The following is a 19694-nucleotide window of genomic DNA, read 5'->3' on the forward strand; positions in this document are numbered from 1 at the left end:
TATAATTTTATGAAAAATATGATGATTGGATTTCCAGTGCCGTTTCATTAGGTAAATTTTGTAAAATTTTGATTTTTTAATTTTTGACATTCAATTACGCCCTCTAGAGGTGAACCTACAATTATGAAAATAATTTCCAGGCTTTTCCCGAGGCAACTTTTGTTATAAATATTTTTACTCACAGCTGTACTATATACGGTCCCTGAGATATGGCCGAGAGCCATTCTTATTGGGACTGGGACACCCGGTACATTCGGTATTTCTGTCACTCTTCTCGTTGTTATCCATTCCTTCCACTCCAGTGAAAAATTAATAAAGAATTCATAACAAATCACAAATAAAGCTTCTAAATAAACATAGGAAAAGAAGAATATACCTACTAATGAATCCATTCTTTGGCATACGGTCAACAAAACTAAAACTCAGAGTTTCAGCTAAAGTTTTTATTAAGCGTGGTGTCAGACAGGGATGTGTTATGTCACCGAAATTGTTTAATGCCTACACCGGACCAACTTTTGAGACAGCGTTAAATAACCGTCGCGAAGGTGTTAAAATCGGTGGTGAAATTAATAACATTAGATACGCAGATCACACCGCCACAATGGCAGAGAGTCTAGAAGACCTTCAAACCGTGTTGAACGCTGTAAACAACTAATGCATTGCAAAGGGCTTAACAATCAACGCAAGAAAACAAAATGAATGGTCGGAAAAATTAATATCCAAGACTCTGTACTAAAATTAGATAACAAGATCCTGGAAAGGGTGGACCATATTCGATATCTGGGTAGCTGGATTGACTGCAGGGTTGAAAATGATTAGGAAATTTTGACCAGAATAGAAACTTACACGAAAAAGCTTTATTAGCTGGCGTTCTGTATATTGTGCAGTAGAAGTCTGTAATTGACTACACGTCTAAGAGTATTGAAGTGCTTGGTCCGTTTTGTACTATGGATGTGAAACCTGGACAACAAAAATAAAAAATCTTAAATTAGAAGCGTTCGAGTTGTGGTATTGTGGTGTTACCGTCGCAAACTCAGAATCCCGTGGACAGCACACATATTTAACGAACGTGTGCTAGAGACTACGCACAAAGAGCGAGAATTGATCAACATCATAAAAATGAGAAAGGTTCAATAGTTCGGTCATATAATGAGATAACCTAAATATCTCTTACTCCGGTTGATCGTTGATCCATTGATCCTTCAGGGCAAAATCGAAGGAAAACGCTGGGTCGAAAGAAAACAACTGCCCTGGCTACCTAACAGACAATGAACAGGTCGAACAGTCGAGAAATTGTTTCATATAGCTGCCGACCGAGAAACATTTCATCAGCTTGTTAACACGACGATAGCTAACACTTGAAAACAAGCACGGGACACAAAGAAGAAGATAGTATAAATGAGCGCTTAGTATTGGGTGAACCTTTTGCCGAAGACCTGAAGATGAACAGTAAATGGCAGCTAATCTGGAAAGCTCAACGTAGGTGGCGCTTGTGTAGTTGGAGGTCAAGTCAACTTACGTCAACCATTCAAATCAATCTATTTCTAAGTAAATATTGTATATTATATTTGTTTTATGTTGTGATGTTGTGATTTATTTTATGTAATGATACCAATGTTCAAAAAAGTAGACAAAGAACACCTCAACAGTTATAGAGGTGTAAATCTACTGAGCACAGTACTTAAGTTAATCACAAAAGTCCTAACCAACAAAATCAATAAACTAACAACTATCAGATGAACAAGGATTCAGATCCAGAAGATCTGAAGACCCACCGTATTGATGTGTAGACACCGTATTTGTACTAAGACAAATCACAGAAAAGGCCATCGAGTACAATAAACCAGCATGTCTGTGTTTTATAGACCTGACAAAGGCTTTCGATCGCATCCAAGTCGAAGACGTCTTACACTTACTGTATAGAAGAAACATACCAATCAATATTATACAAACCATCGACATCTTTTACTTCTATAATTGAATACAGGCAGAGATTAATGGAAAACTAACACAGTTTAGGTATACCAGTACAATGCGGAGTCATACAAGGTGACTCGTTAAGCCCACTGCTCTTTAATATAATAATGGATGAAATAATAGAACCAGTACGTAAAGGTCATGGTTACAAAATGGGGAACAAATAAATCCAAATATGTTATGCAGACGACGCCGCATTAATCACCGAGACAGAAGACGATCTCCAAAGATTAACACACATCTTCAATACAACAGCCAAGAAATACAATATGATAATATCAGCAGAAAAAAAAACAAATGTATGACAACATCTAAATACCCACTACGATGTAAAATCGAAATTGATGGGAAAATAATAAAGCAGGAAGCAAGGTTTAGATATCTGGGAATAGATATAACCAGTTACGGAGATGTTGAAGAGGAAGTACGACAACAAAGCTTAAAAGCGAGTAAAACGGCGGGATCTCTTAATGACATAATCTGGAAAAACAAACACCTAGCACAAGACACAAAAGCAAGAATCTATAAAGCAGCAATTAGCCTATATTGACATACACGGCGGAGACAAGACCTGACACATCTAAAACGAGACGACTACTAGAAACAATAGAGATGAAAATACTCCAACGAATATCAGGGAAAATTCTGTTGGATAGGGAGAGAAGCGAAAACAAAGATCATGCAATGTAGAAGACATAAATGGATGGGTGACAAAACGGAAACAGGAGTGGAACGAACACATTAGTAGAATGGCAGAGGATAGCATGGTACGAATAGCATGAGATAAGTCACCAAATCGACGAAGAAGTATTGTCAGACCAAGAAAAAGATGGTGCGATAATTTAAACAATTTAGGAGGCTAATATTGAAGAAGAAACAGGCTTTAAAGCCTACATATAAGAAGGAAGAAGAAGATATTTGTTTCGCTGTGTGAATTTAATGTGAGGAAATAAAATGAGAAGAATAAATTTGTGAAATAAAACATTAACACGATGATTAATATAGTTTATCTTTCGATAAGGGCTTCATTTTTTCCAGTAACTCTCGAATTCCTTTTCCTCAATTCGTTTTTCAACGCACAAATAGTCCAATATTCGTATTTTTCTGACATAATTTATTATTTATTAAATAGTACACAAAAACACCATATACAAACTTCACGAATTGTCAAAACGTTGACCACCAACTACACTAGCGCCGCCAAGCGGGAGCAACGGCGTACATAGCTGCCATTATAGTATCCGAAACCGCGGTCCGGTCGCCATTTTAAGTCACTGTTAACAGATGGACTCACACATATGCAACTCATTTATCATTTTAATTTTAGAAACTTGACTTCTTCATGTACCATGTCCTTTCAGAACGTTGGTTACCATCATAGCTATCTTAATTTTATTCACTGCCACCCTGAATAGCATGCTTGTATCAACAGAAAACCAATCTCGCAAGTTCTTCAATCATGAGGTTCTTCGTCCTGGACTGCGTTTGCCTGCTATTTTTCCTTGCGTAATATTTTGCAGCAACCTATATTTGGCACCTCTCATTACATGTCCGAAATACTCCAGTTTTCTCTGAAAACTTAACGATTATTTTAATTTCCTGGTTGACAGTTACCACTATAGATAGTGCACTGATCAGTAGGTATGCCCGCCTGTCACGCGGGGGCCATGGTTCGATTTCCCTTCGGGAAGAAATTTTTTGTATTGAGATATTGCAACCAGAAACTTTCAAACAGCACTAGATGCCCTAGAAGAGTGGTGCATACAGTGGAAGAAATTGCAGTAAATTCGAAGAAGACCAAATCAGTGATATGAAGAGACACAGCATACTAGCTGAACGACTAGAGATCTCGGGCACTCCTAACGGATGGTCAAATGAAGCAAAGTACCTCGGGGTCACCATGGACAAGGGACTCACGTTCACATCCCATGTTACAAGAATAGTACACAGGAGGCAAAAATGATGTTATACTTTTACAACTTCCCATACGGAAGCCTTGCTGCTCGTCTGTTAAATTTATAACCTGATTTATTTGTTCTTACAAAATTTTGTAAGTTTCAGGGTAGTATTTAACAATTTAGACCTCTGTAGTTTTCTGGTTGATCAAATTGTTTATATTTTAATTTAATTAAGTTTCCAACAGAGGCTTTATCAAAACTATTTGTCGAATAAGAAGTAATCACTGTCTGACTCCAGTCTACAAAAGAGAAATAGGACTTGTAGATAATGATGAATGTTTATGTGGAGAGCTAACTGATCTACAACATATGCTGTTAGAATGTCCTTTACATTTTATTGAAATATCAAATTTCTATACCAATCTATTTAGTTCAAGTTTAATGTACAATTTCCTTTTAATCTTATATACTTTTTACAATCAAACAATCTAGATGTTTATAAAATTTTATACAACCATGATAATTGTTTAAAATTAAAGCTCTAAAAAAAAGAATAAAAAAAAATAATAATAAAATAAAATAAAAAGTTACTAAGAAGATCTAAAACTCCGAGAGGTTGAATCGGGTTTAGGTCTTAGCGTAGTAAAAAAAAATATACAAAAAAAATACATAAAAAACAAAAGAAAAAAAACTAAATAAAAAATATAATAAAAAATATAATAAAAAAAATTTGTTAAAAAATATATTAAAAAAAATAAAAAAACAGAGTAAAAAACTTAGTAGGTAGTAGTAATAGTTTTAAATTTAGATACTAAGCATATATTTTGTAAAAGAGAGAATTCAAAACACATTGACTGGCCAGTTGGTTGCTTAAACCAGTGCCAATAAAACACAAACACACACACAAATTGCTTATATGTTTAAAGGAAGAAGAAGAAATTAAACATTTTAATGAAAAGCAAATTGCTGTATCTACAAAACACTGATGAATGATATGGAGCTGTAAAAGTAATTCAGAGCTGAACTTGACCTTACAAACCTCAAGGAAACAGAACAAGCTGAAGACCTCGTGAAACATCGCTGGACAATATAGAGGAGGACTTTAAAAACTTAAACATTAGGCAGTGGATAGGGAAAGTATTTAGCCGTTTGGCCCATCAAGATTCACGGTTATATGTTGATGGTCATATAATTCAAAGAGTACCCAGTTTTAAATATCTTGGTTGCCATATTACTGAACAACTAGATCCAGATAAAGAGATAAAATGTAGAATCGAGATAGCCCGCACGACATTTTTAAAAATGAGGTCATTCTTCTGTAATGATAACTTGCAACTTCAACTTCGAAAGCGCATGATTAAATGTTACATTTGGTCAGTCCTCTTGTATGGTGTCGAAAGTCGAAGCATGGACATTAAAGATATCCACCATTAATCCATTAATCGTTTGGAGGCCTTTGAAATGTGGCTGCACAGACGTACACTGAAAATACCATGGACGGCTATGCTGACAAATGTGGCAGTCCTTAATCGCCTATTTTGGACACGTAGTAAGGGGAGACCGGTATAATATTCTTCAACTTATTATGATGGGTAAAATCGAAGGACGCAGAGGAATTGGTAGAAAGCAAGCCTCTTGGTTGAAGAATATCCGGGAGTGAACAGGAATAAAGAAAGCAGAACAACTATTTAGAATAGCTCGAGACAGAGACAGTTTCGCCATGTTAATCGCCAACGTGAAGGGGACTTGATAGTTCACGTTAAGAAGAATATCGAAAGTACCCGACATGTCAGAATGAAATAATATTGTAACAACACCTAATAATATACCTATACAATAGGTCAATAGAAGAAAAGAACTGTATGAAAGATTCGACGGTCAAAATCAAACTTTCAAATAGTGTAATAATAACTGTCTACCTAAAGGGCGTAAAGGGGCACAAGGCACAATAGGGCTTTTCATTCACAGTCATTTGTTTCGAGCTTCTGTCAAATGTCGTATAATCCGTGTATATTAATATTATACACAGGTTATATAACATATGACAGAAGCTCGAAACAAATGACAGTCGATGAAAAGCCCTATTTTGTCATTGTCATGTCACTGTCAGTTGCGACAGCTGGAAAGGGGTTAAGTAAAGTTACATAAAATAGAGAAAAGGCAGAGGTTTAAAAAGTATATGTGTTTTTCTTAATACCCTCAGTATGTCTACCTTTGTAAGAGTCGGCTTTGGCAGAGTTAACCAAGGCTTATGTAATGTGTTAAACAAAACCCAAAATGTAACTTTAATTCGAGCAATTTCTAGTAAGAATACAAGAAGTGCTGAAGAGCGATCACCCAAACCAGCCCCATGGCCGTATCAAGAGAAAGGATTCAATTTGTTTAATTATTTGTATGATAAGACAACTGCGAGATTAGATGAAAATTCTAAGGTTAGTGTTCAAATGTAGTCAACATTCTTTTGTAACCCTTGAATAGAAAAAAGTAATAAAATGACCACAGTTGTATCAATATAATTCAAGGGGGTATTTAAGTTTCGTCCTCATAGACTATAGATATTTAAATTGCTATTATTTGCAGTGCGATCCCCAGCTCGTGGGTGAGGTGCTGGTCTATGGAAAAAAGTCGATGTGGCTCATATATGAGTGGCTTGGTAGTGAACGGGCTAATAATAATAATTTTAATATTTTAGATAATAGTTGTTGAGGGCCCACCAGCCGCAGGCAAATCAAAGCTTGCAAAGCAATTAGCAGCAGAATTTGAAATGTTATATTTACCTGAGGCTAATTTAGACATGGAATATATTAACAGCTATGGCTTTGATTTAAGAAAGCTTGATTCTGAGATACCAGAAAGCTGTAGGAGTTGGGATGTTATGGATTTCTTGAAGAATCCTAAACATAGGCATACTCTTAGGTTCCAGATGCAACAGTATCAAGTAAAGTAAGTTTAGTTAAAAAATATACCTACCATGCTGTATACGTGTGCTCTGCTACATTTTCAAATGTACAGAGACCTGTTTGAAAGAAGTTTTATTGTTTGGTCTTGCCCTTGTTGTAATCATATACAGTAGAGCGCCGATTATCCAAACTGATTGGGCGACATGGCTGTTCGGAAAACTGATTTGTTCAGATAATTGAACTATATTGATATAGTCATACATATTTATCCACAAGTTTATAAAAGCCATATTTATTTATATCTTGATATAATGACAAATAGCAATTAAACAAAAAAGTGCAGTCTTTGCAACAACATATTTTTGGATACAATATTGAAGAAAATTGAAGATATTTTAAGCATTAATTACTAAGGCTTGCTCGGTACTCAAGTGCGAGGCACGGGAGTCGGGAGTTAGGATAACCGGTCGTTCAGTTGATCGATGTTGGATAATCGACGCTCTACTGTATTTTTTTTTCTGTTAAATAGACGAGATCACCAAATTACAGCATTAGAATAACATTATATTTTTAATCTAATTTATCCTATAACTACATTTTAAAATACAATACTTAGAAACAATTCTAGAGTTTACTATAAATCACCATCTCGAAGTGGAAACTACTTATTGATAACAATAAATTTGTAGTAGCTGTATTCTTAGACTTTAGAAGAGCTTTTGAAACTATAGACATAGATTTGTTAATCAAAAAATTGAGGTACTACGGTTTTAAACAAAGTGTTATAAAATGGTTTAACGAATATCTCACAAAAAGAACTCATTATGTGCAGTTAGGCCAAAGTAAATCAACAGAACTACCTAATTGTTTTGGTGTACCACAAGGCAGTGTACTTGGAGCATTATTATTTATTATTTTCATCAATGGTGTAAATTATGTTGAGGGTCTGGAATTTATTAGTCTTTTTGCAGATGACACATTAATTGTATGCAGTGGTGATGATATTGTGGAGGTTGTTAGAAGGATGCAGTGTTTGTTAAAAAGAATTGAGGTATTTTTGGATGCTAACAAGTTAAAACTTAATGCGAGTAAAACAAAGTCAATGATAGTCTCTAGCCGATATAAATTAAATAATATAAGTATGGAAAATTTGAAACTAAAAGTTAATAATGAATGCATCAAATGGGTCAATGAAATTAAATATCTTGGATTTATACTGGATAGCACACTCTCTCTGAAACCTCATTTTCAATATATTTGCAAGAAAATATCTAAAAAATTATTTTTCTTTAATAGAATTAGCAAAGATCTATCATTATTTTCAAGGATCACTGTATTTAGAAGTATAATTCAGCCCCATTTTGACTACTGTTCAAGTGCTTTATATTTAGGTGATAAAGGATCAATTCAATCATTGCAAATTTTGTATAACAGAGGTATGAGAACAATTCTTCGATGCAATCGCTACACGCCAATTGAGATGATGTACTCTACTTTAGGTTGGTTTTCAGTTCAACAAAGGCTTTACTACCTTACTATGGTTTTCATTTTTAAATTAAAAAAAGGAATGCTGCCTGCATATTTTAATGAATATGTTACATTGAGGGGTCAAGTTCATTCATATACCATGAGAAATATTGAAGATTTTGATATTCAAAAAACTAATAAACATAGCACAATGACATCCCTGTTTTACAAATGTATGAATGAATTTAACCATCTTCCCCCCAGTGTTAAGAATGCACTGACAGTTCAAATTTTTAAAAAATTACTAAAGACATATATTTTACCTAGATAAAAAAATAATTTTTAATAAATCTGTATGTGTTGTATAATATTGCATGTATTGTATATTGTATTTAATTAAGCAAATTCATATTTAAATATTGTTAGTAGGATTTCTATTTCAATAAAGAATTTTGTATAAATCATGGTTTTAAATTGATTAAACTTAAATTAAAAGGATCTATATCACAGTGACTATTTAAAAACCTTAAGGCCCTATCAAATGGATTATTGCAGGCATAATTGGTAGCATGAAAGTTTATATGAAAAAGTTCAAAGGATCTTAGTCTATGCTGTGGAATATTGAAGCTTATTTTACTTAAAAGTTCCGGACATTGAATTAAATTATTTAACAATTTATAAATAAATACAGAATCAAACTGAATTCGTCTGTTATAAAGTGTTGCTAGATTTAATCTATCTAAAATTACTTTTTTGTCTATACAGTAGACTTGCGATTATCCGAGGTATCTGGGACTGTGACTACCTCGGATATGGAAAAACTCGGTTAACACTGAGATTGATTATGTTGATAGAAAAACAGGTAAATAACCATAACTGTGGATATTTTAATAAAAAAATTAATAACTTTTACTGTGTATAAAGGATAAAAACATTTACCTTATCAATATTACTGTTTAAAAAAATATTTGATTGATTTTTGCTTAAGCTTCATCCTGTTTTTGAGGCGGCGATGTTGTGCCAAGGTTGAAAGTTGTAACTCACCAGTTACGACTTTTGCCTCGGTTAACCGAGGGGCTCGGATAACTGAGACTCGGATAACCGAGACTCGGATAATCGCGAGTCTACTGTATTTGCAACTGGAATTCCCATTTTGTAACCGCAATACCTAAGAAACTTATTCTGAACTTTCTCAATAGAATTGATATACTGGTCATACATAGGAGACCAGGCTAGCGTGCCATATTCTAGTTGAGAGCGTACAAGAGAACAATACACAACTTTCGTTACATCAATTGGTAACTCACTACAGTTTCTTAATGTAAATCCAAGAAGTTTAAGACCTTTCAATGTAATCTGTGAAATATGGTCATTGAAATTAATGCTTTCATTAAAAGTGATGCCCAGGTCTCTAACTTGATTTTTATATCTTAAGTTAACATTATTCATAAGATAGTTTGTGTCATGTTGTTTATTCCCCCTAAAAAAACTGATATAATAGCATTTATCGATATTTAATGTAAGATTATTCTGTATACTCCAGTCCCATAACCTGTCAATATCCTTTTGCAATATATGTATGTCAGCTACAGATTTTATACATCTATATAACTTTAAGTCATCTGAAAAAAGTAAAACTGATTATTCAAGATTATCAGAAATATCATTTATAAAGTGACTGAATAGTAATGGTGAACAGTGGCCTCGTTGGGGGACACCTGATAAAACCTCAAATGATTCAGATAGGAAATTAAATAGTTTCACCCTTTGTTTTCGATCCTTTAAAAAACATGATATCCATTCTATGGCCTCCTTAGTAAATCCTAAATGTAGGAGTTTTGCAAGCAAAATGTCGAAATTGACTCTGTCGAAGGCCTTGGAGAAGTCAGTGTAGACAGAGTCTACTTGTTCCTTCCTCTCTAACGCCTCCAACAGATCCATTTCATACACTGCCAAGTTAGTAATAGTGATTTCCCAGCTGCAAACCCATGTTGAACTACAGATAATAATTTTTTACATTGCCAATATAGTTGATTGTATACTATTTTATCAAATAACTTTGGTATTGCTGATTGCTTAGAGATACTACAATAATTTTTTACATTATTTTTGTCACCAGCTTTAAAAATAGGTGATACATAGCTTTCTTTCCATCTAGCAGGGAAGGAACATGTGATCAAAGATAAGTTAAACAGTAGATATATTGGTTTGGATATTGTAAATGAACAATGTTTCAAGAAATAATTTGGAATATTATCTGGTCCCGTTGAAAAAGAGTTTCTGAGTTGACATATACCATCATAAATATCACATATTTTAATAGTATACAAAGAAGTATCTGCACTTGAACATGAGTCTGCTTCGGGAAATCGGCATGTGGATGAATCATATTTATACACTAGCAAAATGTTCGGCAAACAAGTTAGCTATGTTTTGGGCATTATCTGCCATTTGGTTATGAAGGTACATATGATTTGGAACATTGTTTGATTTTTTTTATCATTAATATATCTCCAGAAATGTGCTGGATTATCTTTTAGGTTGTTACCAACAGTTTTGATATAATTAGAGTGACATTTTTGATTTTCTAGAATTACATTTAGATCTTAAGTTAGAAAATATTAAGTAATCTGTTTCAAGTATTTGGTGTTTTCCTCATTTATCTTCAATCCTACATCTGGCGTTACTTTCTCCAGGTCTTTGAAAGTCTCCTTTAATGCTGTCTCATTATGATTTAGTATCATGGAGTCATCTGCATATTCAGCTATTTGTTTGATCTTGGGCATAGGGCTCAGATGTCAACTAGGATGTGGCTGCATGCAGCAAGAGGTTAATACACCAGTCAATGAGAGCAAGAACACGATATTACCTCCGAATTCTATCCTACTGCATGGATTTTAATTTGGGATTAAAATTTTGGGAATAGCCTCTAATTGTGTCCTAATTCAAAGTCTACCCTATATACTATGGCGCTTTTATCTTGGGGGCGGTTCCCGCCGCCCCCAAAATTTTTTGGTCAAAATATCCACGGAAGTGGCTAGAGAACCTAATTTTAAGCAAACACTGTTTTTTAACTTTTTTTTGAAAACTAAAACTACTTTTTGAGTTATTCGTGGTAGAAAATTTGTTATTTTCATTGAAAAATGACATCTTTTCAGACGGTTTTTTGTGAATACCTTAAAAACTATGCATCTAACTAAAAAAATGTATAAAACATTTTTGTAGCTTATAAAAAACAAAGAGATTCGTTAATTCATAAATATTCTAGTTATCATACAAAAAGAGATATGGTAGGTGAAAAGAGTTTTTTTTGTGCATGCTCAAATCAATCTATGCAACTTGAAATAACTTTAAAATGAGCAATATGAAATGTTGATTACATTCAAACTAAACGAGATATGCGGCAAAAAAATTTATGACATTGATGTATTTTAAGAAAAAATGAAGTGTATTTAACACCTCATCCACCAGAATTTAAATGCATCGTTTTCTTTTTACAACATCTTTTATTATAGAATTATTTCTATGTTCAAAACGTTGTACGGGTTTAAAATTGTTTTTGAAAAAAAATTAGATCAAATTATAGAGTGCACTTTTAAATTTTCTTAAAAATCTTTTTTTTCTCCATGTAACTTGAAAATGATAGAGATACAGAAATGAAAGATAAACACAAAATTTTTACCTAAAGAAACCCTACATTATTGTATGGTATCTTTTTTTTTGTATCTCTTATCATTTTCGAGTTCATGGAGAAAAAGGAAGATATTTAAGAAAATTTAAAAATGCGCTTTATAATTTGATTTTATTTTTTTCAAAAACCATTCATTTTAAACCTGTCCAACTTGTTGAACATAGAAATAACACTATAATAAAAGGTATTATAGAAGCAAAACGATGCATTTAAATTCTGGTGGATGAGGGGTTAAAAATATACTTCTCATTTTTTCTTAAAATACATTAGTCATCAATGGTTTTTGCAGCATATCTCGCTTAGTTTGAATACATTCGACATTTAATATTGCTCATTTTAAAGGTCTTTTCAAGCACTACAAAAGGTATTTATAAAAAAGGTATAGATGCATAGTTTATAAGGTATTCGCAAAAAACTGTCCGAAAAGGTGTCATTTTTAAAAAAAAAATGCTAATTTTCAACTACGAATAACTCAAAAGTATCGAGTTTCAAAAAAAAATATAAAACAGTTTTTGCTTATAATTAGGTTCTCTAGCCACTTCCGTGGTTATTTTGACCAAAAAATTTTCCACCACCTTAACCTTCCGATGACCAACCTTTTTTTGTTACACGGATGACCAAGGGGGAAAAATGACCCCAGGTCAAAAATGTCAAAAATGACAATTGAAAAAAAATGAAGTTTTTTTTATTTTTTTTATGGCATGGACTTTATGTCATTCAGCCAGTCACAACATGAGTATTAGTGTCATGTGTAGTGTGTGTGTTGAGTAAGTGTCTTGTTACTTTGCAAAGTCGACGTCATTAGCGTAAAACTACTTGGAATTACACATAACAGACGGTATTTTACTAAACATCAACTTCAGAATATATTTTTTATTCGTAAAATATAGGTAATTTTTTTTATTTCAAAATATGAGGATATCTAGAATGATATTAAAGTCAAATAAAAAAATAATGAGTTAAAAATTGAAAATACTTTTGGATTTATTAAAGAAAAACATACGCTGGGGTCACAATTTCCCCCGCTTGGTTATCCGAAGGTTAAAGGGGTGACAACCGCCCCAAGATAAAAGCGCCTTAGTATATAGGGTAGACTTTGTTTCTTGAGCTACTCCCTACTTACTGTAAAAATAATAAGTAAATCAATGTAGTAGACTGGAATTCGGAGCCAAATACCCTCATTGACTGCCCTATAAACAATAGCGCTGAAAGGGTGTCTTCTCCTTGTCTTACACCATTATTGATCTCAAAGTTGTTAGTCTTCATATTTTGTATTACTACAGCTGATTTGGTGACAGTAAGAATAAGCTGTTCGAACCTGACTAATCTTTTGGGCAAACCAATAAATACTAGGCTTTCATATAGTTTTTTTCTGTTTATAGCAGTGACGTAGCGTGAGTGTCGGCCGCCCGGGGCAGAGGACAATTTTGCCGCCCTCTTATTTAGGTATTTTAATTTATTTTATTGTATAACATAACATACATTAATTATAGAGAACTTTTCGGCGAGAACAGTCATCATTATTTTGCATTACAATATTTACAATCACGTTTATTAATACAAAAATGATTTTACTTTGACCAATTAGATACATTGATATAACTTAGGTACCTATCACTTAAGATTAGATACACGTTGACGATCGACAAAATTAACTAAAATCAATTTTTAATTAGAACTAGAATGATACTATAATGTTATATTTTTATTTTGATTGCAAAGTAATATGAGTATTTGTTAGAATTAAAAACAAAACTTCCATCTTCAATTAAAAATTTATACGTCTACTTTTTTTAAGAGCAAAGTCTTTTATTGCACTATCAATATCTATCGCATCACACACTTCTTGCTCAATAGACAAAATAGCCAAATTAGTTAAACTTAGAGTACTCTCATTGTCGATCTTAAATAATTTTTAATCAATTTCAATAATTAATAATATAGCCGGCGTTAGATAAACAAACTTATCCGTTGAATTCTGTTGCTGTTGAAAATGCTCACGAATTTCTACAATAACTCTTTCTAACGAATAAAACAGTTTTCGTCTCAACTCATTTTTCCGTCATCGAAAATATGCTTTCTTGTTATGCGCCTCCGGGGTTTTATGGAAATTCCAAGTTCTTCTCACATAGGTATATTTGCATAACCTACAGCGCCATTTGCCCATTCCTCTCTTTTCTCTGTCAATATTATCTGCAAAGCATTTACTTTCTGAGGGCACAATCTTATGTCAAGTCCCCTTGTGTGTATTTTTGTGCATCATTCACTTCATGTAGCATCGGTTGCCACAGGCCTAAAAAACAAAGAAAGGAAAATAACTGCACCGAAACTAGTAAAGCACCTGCATCTGTCCTAGTGTTTAAGCTTTCACCTGCCTCTGTCAGTTTTTCCAAAGTGACGAGAATGTCTTTGTAATGATGCCATGTCACATTTACGGCATGGCCTCTTGCACTCCATTGCGTATCTTGAATTCTTCTTTTGCCTGTAACTGCTATCAGAACTTCCCAACGATGTGTCGATGAGAAAAAAAAAGAATAGCAACTTTCTAAAGTGCCGAAAAAAGTTGTGCTGATTGTTAGTCATAAACGGGGAATTCCCACAAGTCAGTATAGACGTTGTTGCCAGTCGCTACAAAATATCATTCAAAGAAAAGGAATTCCCCGAATTCGTCACAAAATAAGTATGCAATGAAAAATTTCGTGCTCCTTTCAATCGGTCCGAATTTGAAGTTGCGATAAAAATATAAAATGGTTCAAATATTTACAAAATATTTTTATTATTTATTGTTAAATTTTGCCGCCCCCTAAAAAGTGCCGCCCGGGGCGAACCACCCCCGCCGCCCCCACTACGCTACGCCACTGGTTTATAGTGTTTTGCAATCAATAAACAAACTATTTATGTCGATGTTGTATTCGTGTGACTAATTTTTGGGCAAACCAATAAGCACTAGGCTTTTATATAGTTTTTTCTGTTTTTAGTGTCAAAGGCTTGTTTGCAATCAATAAACAGACTATTTATGTCGATGTTGTATTTTTGTCTCTTTTCTAACATTTGCCTTAGGATGTGTGGAGCAGTAGATCAGTTTGGCCGAAATAGATAAACACATGCTCAGGTAGACACCAATGATCTCTTCCAGAAAGAGTGTCTCTTTGTTATACAGGAGAGAAGAAAACGCTTTGTATCGCATGTTTAGTAACATAATTTGTCTATAGTTCAAACATTCTTACTCATTCCCTTTCTTGTGAATGAGGTATACAAGGCCTCATTTCCATTCTTCAGGGATTATTTTATCATCCCATTTTGGGTAATTAAATCATGTATTTGTTTCCATAGTACTGGTCCTCCATTTTTTAATAATGCAGCTCATATAGTATCAGTACCAAGTGCCTTATTATTTTTTAATCCTCTAACCGTTATGACTGTCTGTAGATGGTGTTCATTTTTCTAGTTAAATTCAGAATTGTCAATAAATATAGCTTAAATGATATTGTTTATTTTTAAATTTTAATTTTTTAATTTAAATTTATTTGCAACTGTTTCAGACTTTCCCAGTATGTTGACGCATTGGCACATGTATTGAGTACTGGCCAGGGAGTCATACTGGACAGATGCGTCTATTCAGACTTTGTATTTACTGAGGCCATGTTTAGTCAAAATTATTTACACAAACTTGGTATGTATTAACTAGTCAAACATAATAATTACTTAAATAAAATCATCATTAATATGTTCTAATGTTTGTCTCATGTTCATAGCTCGTAAAACTTACTACGAACTCCGTGATAATACGATTGGTGAACTGTTAAGACCGCATTTAGTTATTTACTTGGATACGCCTGTACCTAAAGTTATAGAGAACATTAAGAAACGCGCCATCAGTTATGAAAAGGATTCTACAGTGTTGACTCCTCAATATTTGGGAGTTATTGAGAAACAATACAAACAAAATTACTTGAAGGATATCAGGTAAATAATATTTCATAAATCATTATTTTTCATTGGGCCGGCGTAGCTCAGGCGATAGTATGCTTGACTCGCGTACTGGTAGGTCGGGATTCAAATGAGTACCTTGGGTAAAACCAGGGGTAATAATAGGCGGTTGAAGCGTAGCACTGGCCCTGTTACCTTCCTTGTATACCTTAGGCCCTAGAAATAGCAGACTACCCTGCTATAATCCCAAAGCCGCGTCAGCGGTATAAAACGGGAGACTATTATTATATTATTGTTCATAAAACTTTATAATAGAAATATGTTACAATTCAAGTTGATTCTCAGTTAGAGTTGACTATTCCTAGTTCGAGTCAACTCCAACTAAAACGAGCAGTAGGAGTTGAAAAATTTAATTCAAATTAGACTCTTCCTAACCCTTGTTAGTAAAAGTAGATCGCGGGAAAAATAGAATCAACTCTTACTAGTTAGAGTTGACTATTCCTGGATCGATTCAGTAAATGGGTCATTCCAAATCAACTCAACACACCTAATTTCCGCCCTCTCTTCAGATTTGGTTATAATTTGGAATACTCACAGTGGCTAATAAGAGAAACAAAAATACAAAATTTTAAATTTTTATCTCAAGCCGTTTCCGACATATGGTTATGTAATGTTTTCCAAAAAGGTCCAAAACACCCCGATCATACTTTATTGGAATGGTTGTAGAAGATGAACTAATTGAGCTAGAATGCTGGTAGATGTGTCATTTTGCAGCATTTTTAAAGCTCTTTACAGTGATATATACAGCATGATGCTACTGTAAACAAGTTTTTCTCAAGCAAAAAAAATATATTTTGATTAAGTTTTTTTCCAAAAAGTACATAATTTAAAATTTTCATAATATTCCTACAAATACATAGTATGTACTGTTGTTAATAACATATAAAAATTTTATCATGGGATGGTGATGGGTTCAACATAAAAAAATATATTTCACACACACAGTATGGTGCAAATGAAAGGAATACATTCGTAATGTCGCAAGTTGGCAACTTTAAGGAAAAATTCCGAAACAGGTCGATTTTTATTTTTAAATTGTATATTTTTGGCATGTGTATCATACTAGTGACGTCATCCATCTGGGCGTGATGACGTAATCAATGATTTTTTAAATGAGACTAAAGGTCGTGTGTTAGCTCATTTGAAAGGTTATTTAATTCTCTGTTCAGTAATATAAACAATAACATAATTATTTATACAGGGTGGCAAAAAAGTTTTTTTTAATTAAATTAATTGACAAAAAAGCAGAATGTATGTAATTTATCTGTTTCTGGCAACGGTAATATTTTAAATTAAAGAAATTACATACATTCTTCTTTTTTTGTCAATTAATTTAATTTAAAAAAGTTTTAGCCACCCTGTATAAATAATTATATTATTGTTTATATTACTGAATAGAGAATTGAATAATCTTTCAAATGAGCTAACACACGACCTATAGTCTCATTTAAAAAATCTTCGATTACGTCATCACGCCCAGATGACTGACGTCACTAGTATGATACATATGCCAAAAAATTACAATTTAAAAATAAAAATCGACCTGTTTCGGGATTTTTCTTTAAAGTTGCCAACTTGCGACATTACGAATTTATTCCTTTCATTTGCCCCATACTGTATGTGTGAAATTTATTTTTTTTTTATGTTGAACCCATCACCATTCCATGACAAAATTTTTATATGTTATTAACAACAGTACTATGTATTTGTAGGAATATTATGGAAATTTTAAACTATGTACTTTTTGGAAAAAAACTTAATCAAAATCTATTTTTTTTTGTTTGAGAAAAACTTGTTTACCGTAGCATCATGCTGTATATATCACTGTAAAGAACTTTAAAAATGCTGCAAAATGACACCTCTCCCAGCATTCTAGCTTCATCAAGTCAGCTGCGGTGTTTTGGACCTTTTTGGAAAACTTTACATAACCATATTTCGGAAACTTTACATAACCATATATGAGATAAAAATTTAAAATTTTGTATTTTTCTTCACCTCAAATCATCCACTATGAATACTCTATATTTTAACAAAATCTAAATAGGTCAGGAAAAAAATAATTCAAAGTGTGTTGATTTGACCTGGAATAGCTCAAATGTAGATTATACGAGTATAATCTCACATGCTTTTTTGATCAGCATGCTTCTCTTTGTTTTGACCGTTTCAACTACTTATCACGATTTGAACATATCCAGTAACATTTAATGGGGAACTTACATAAAATTTTAAATTCGAAAAAAATGGTATAAATCACAACAGAACATAATTTAGAACCTGTATCAAAGATAAAAAAGTTTTGTTTGTCTTTCGTTTGGCCCCTAAAGACGACTAAAAATTCAACTTATACCATCCACCCCGAAACGCGTCGTGACGTCACAGGGTTGTATGTTTACATTTTACACCAATTGTATATATAATTTTAAATTAGGCATTGTAAACTTCAGTAAAAAATACAGTTATGTGACGTTAAAAGTGTTTTTGATCGTTTGAACTATTCATAGAAAATTTGTACTTTTACAAAATGGTTTTATTTTCAATAATAAACCTTCTTTCCTTTCCTTCAAAAACTGTATCAAACTCCAATCTCAACAAACTGGTATATATTATTACGACGACATACGATAAATGTCATTAGAATATAAATATTTTTCCTTTATTCCCCGACGACGAGCTGGCCAAATACCCAAGTAGGTGGAGGCCAATAAACTAAAGAAGAAGAAGAAGAATATACGTAAATATAACCATAAATAGAACATAGTCAAACTCTGTGACGTCACGGGTCGTTTGAACTATTTTAAGATAAGGGAGACTTTAAATTTGTACTTCTAAGTTATTATGAGTTTTTCAAACGTGAAATTTTGTAAATCTCGTTTTAATACAATACTGAACATTATTATGTAATAAAAAAAATGTGCAAGTTCCCTATTGCTAGAATCGGTTGTTTCTGTGAATCAACTCTTGCTAAATGGCATTGGGAAGAGTATACTTTTTCTAGTTGGAGTCTACTTTTACTAGTAAATGTTGAATAAAAAGCTTCATTTTATATTTGTAGTCAACTTTTACTAAAACCAGCCGTTTGAGTTGACTCGAACTAGGAATAGTCAACTCCAACTGGATAATCAACTCGAACTGTAACATATATATTTCTTGTTATTTATTACGAATATTTTAATTTTTTGTTTAAACAAATGTTTATATTTAAATATTCATTTAAACGAATTATATTGACATACTGTATGCCAGATGTATAGCCGGTACTCTAGTCATTTGGACTAGAAGACGAGACCTCCTACATTCTGTTATACTATCTACTTACTAAGGTGGTCCGATAAGTACTTAGCCTCCAAAAGAATAGCGAAAATTTTGGAAAAGTGGCGCTTTATTTTTCACCATTTTCTCCTTTTAGCTCGACAAACTTGACCTAGCGATGCTCCAACTTCTTGAACCCGTCTGAAAAATATGTTTTCTTGAGGTCTACAAAGTAGGCTTCCTTGGCGACGATGAACTCCTCATTCAACTTAATTTATACTGTCCGACGCGTAACTCTTTTAACCTTGGAAACAAAAAGAGGGCCAAATCTGAAGAATACAATGGATGTGACAGTAAATTGTAGTCCACATTGACCAGTTTGTCCATGGAGACGGCGGAGGTGTGAGCCAGTGCGTTGTCATGGTGGAAGAACGCTTTTTTCTTCCTCAATTGGGACTGTAATTTCAGCAATTCGGCGTCGAATCAACCCAATAATTTTCTTCTTTAAGTGCCGTCCCGAAT

At 33.2% G+C, this 19694-nt stretch overlaps 2 protein-coding genes across 2 annotated transcripts in view; one reads left to right on the top strand and one right to left on the bottom strand.

The window, feature by feature from the left end:
- Positions 1–19694, bottom strand: part of LOC114342278 (nitrilase and fragile histidine triad fusion protein NitFhit) — a 368011-nt gene that overhangs the window by 254288 nt on the left and 94029 nt on the right. The gene's annotated exons all lie outside the window — the stretch shown is intronic.
- LOC114334796 (NADH dehydrogenase [ubiquinone] 1 alpha subcomplex subunit 10, mitochondrial) overlaps positions 5974–19694 on the top strand; it is a 49714-nt gene continuing 35993 nt past the window's right edge. The window contains exons 1-4 of the mRNA XM_028284890.2: positions 5974–6307; positions 6568–6818; positions 15476–15606; positions 15689–15899. Of these exons, the coding sequence (XP_028140691.1) occupies positions 6080–6307; positions 6568–6818; positions 15476–15606; positions 15689–15899 (821 nt within the window). The 5' untranslated portion in view covers positions 5974–6079. The remainder of the gene's footprint in view (positions 6308–6567; positions 6819–15475; positions 15607–15688; positions 15900–19694) is intronic.

Source organism: Diabrotica virgifera, chromosome 6, assembly GCF_917563875.1.
Source record: "Diabrotica virgifera virgifera chromosome 6, PGI_DIABVI_V3a".
NCBI classification, from domain to species: domain Eukaryota; kingdom Metazoa; phylum Arthropoda; class Insecta; order Coleoptera; family Chrysomelidae; genus Diabrotica; species Diabrotica virgifera.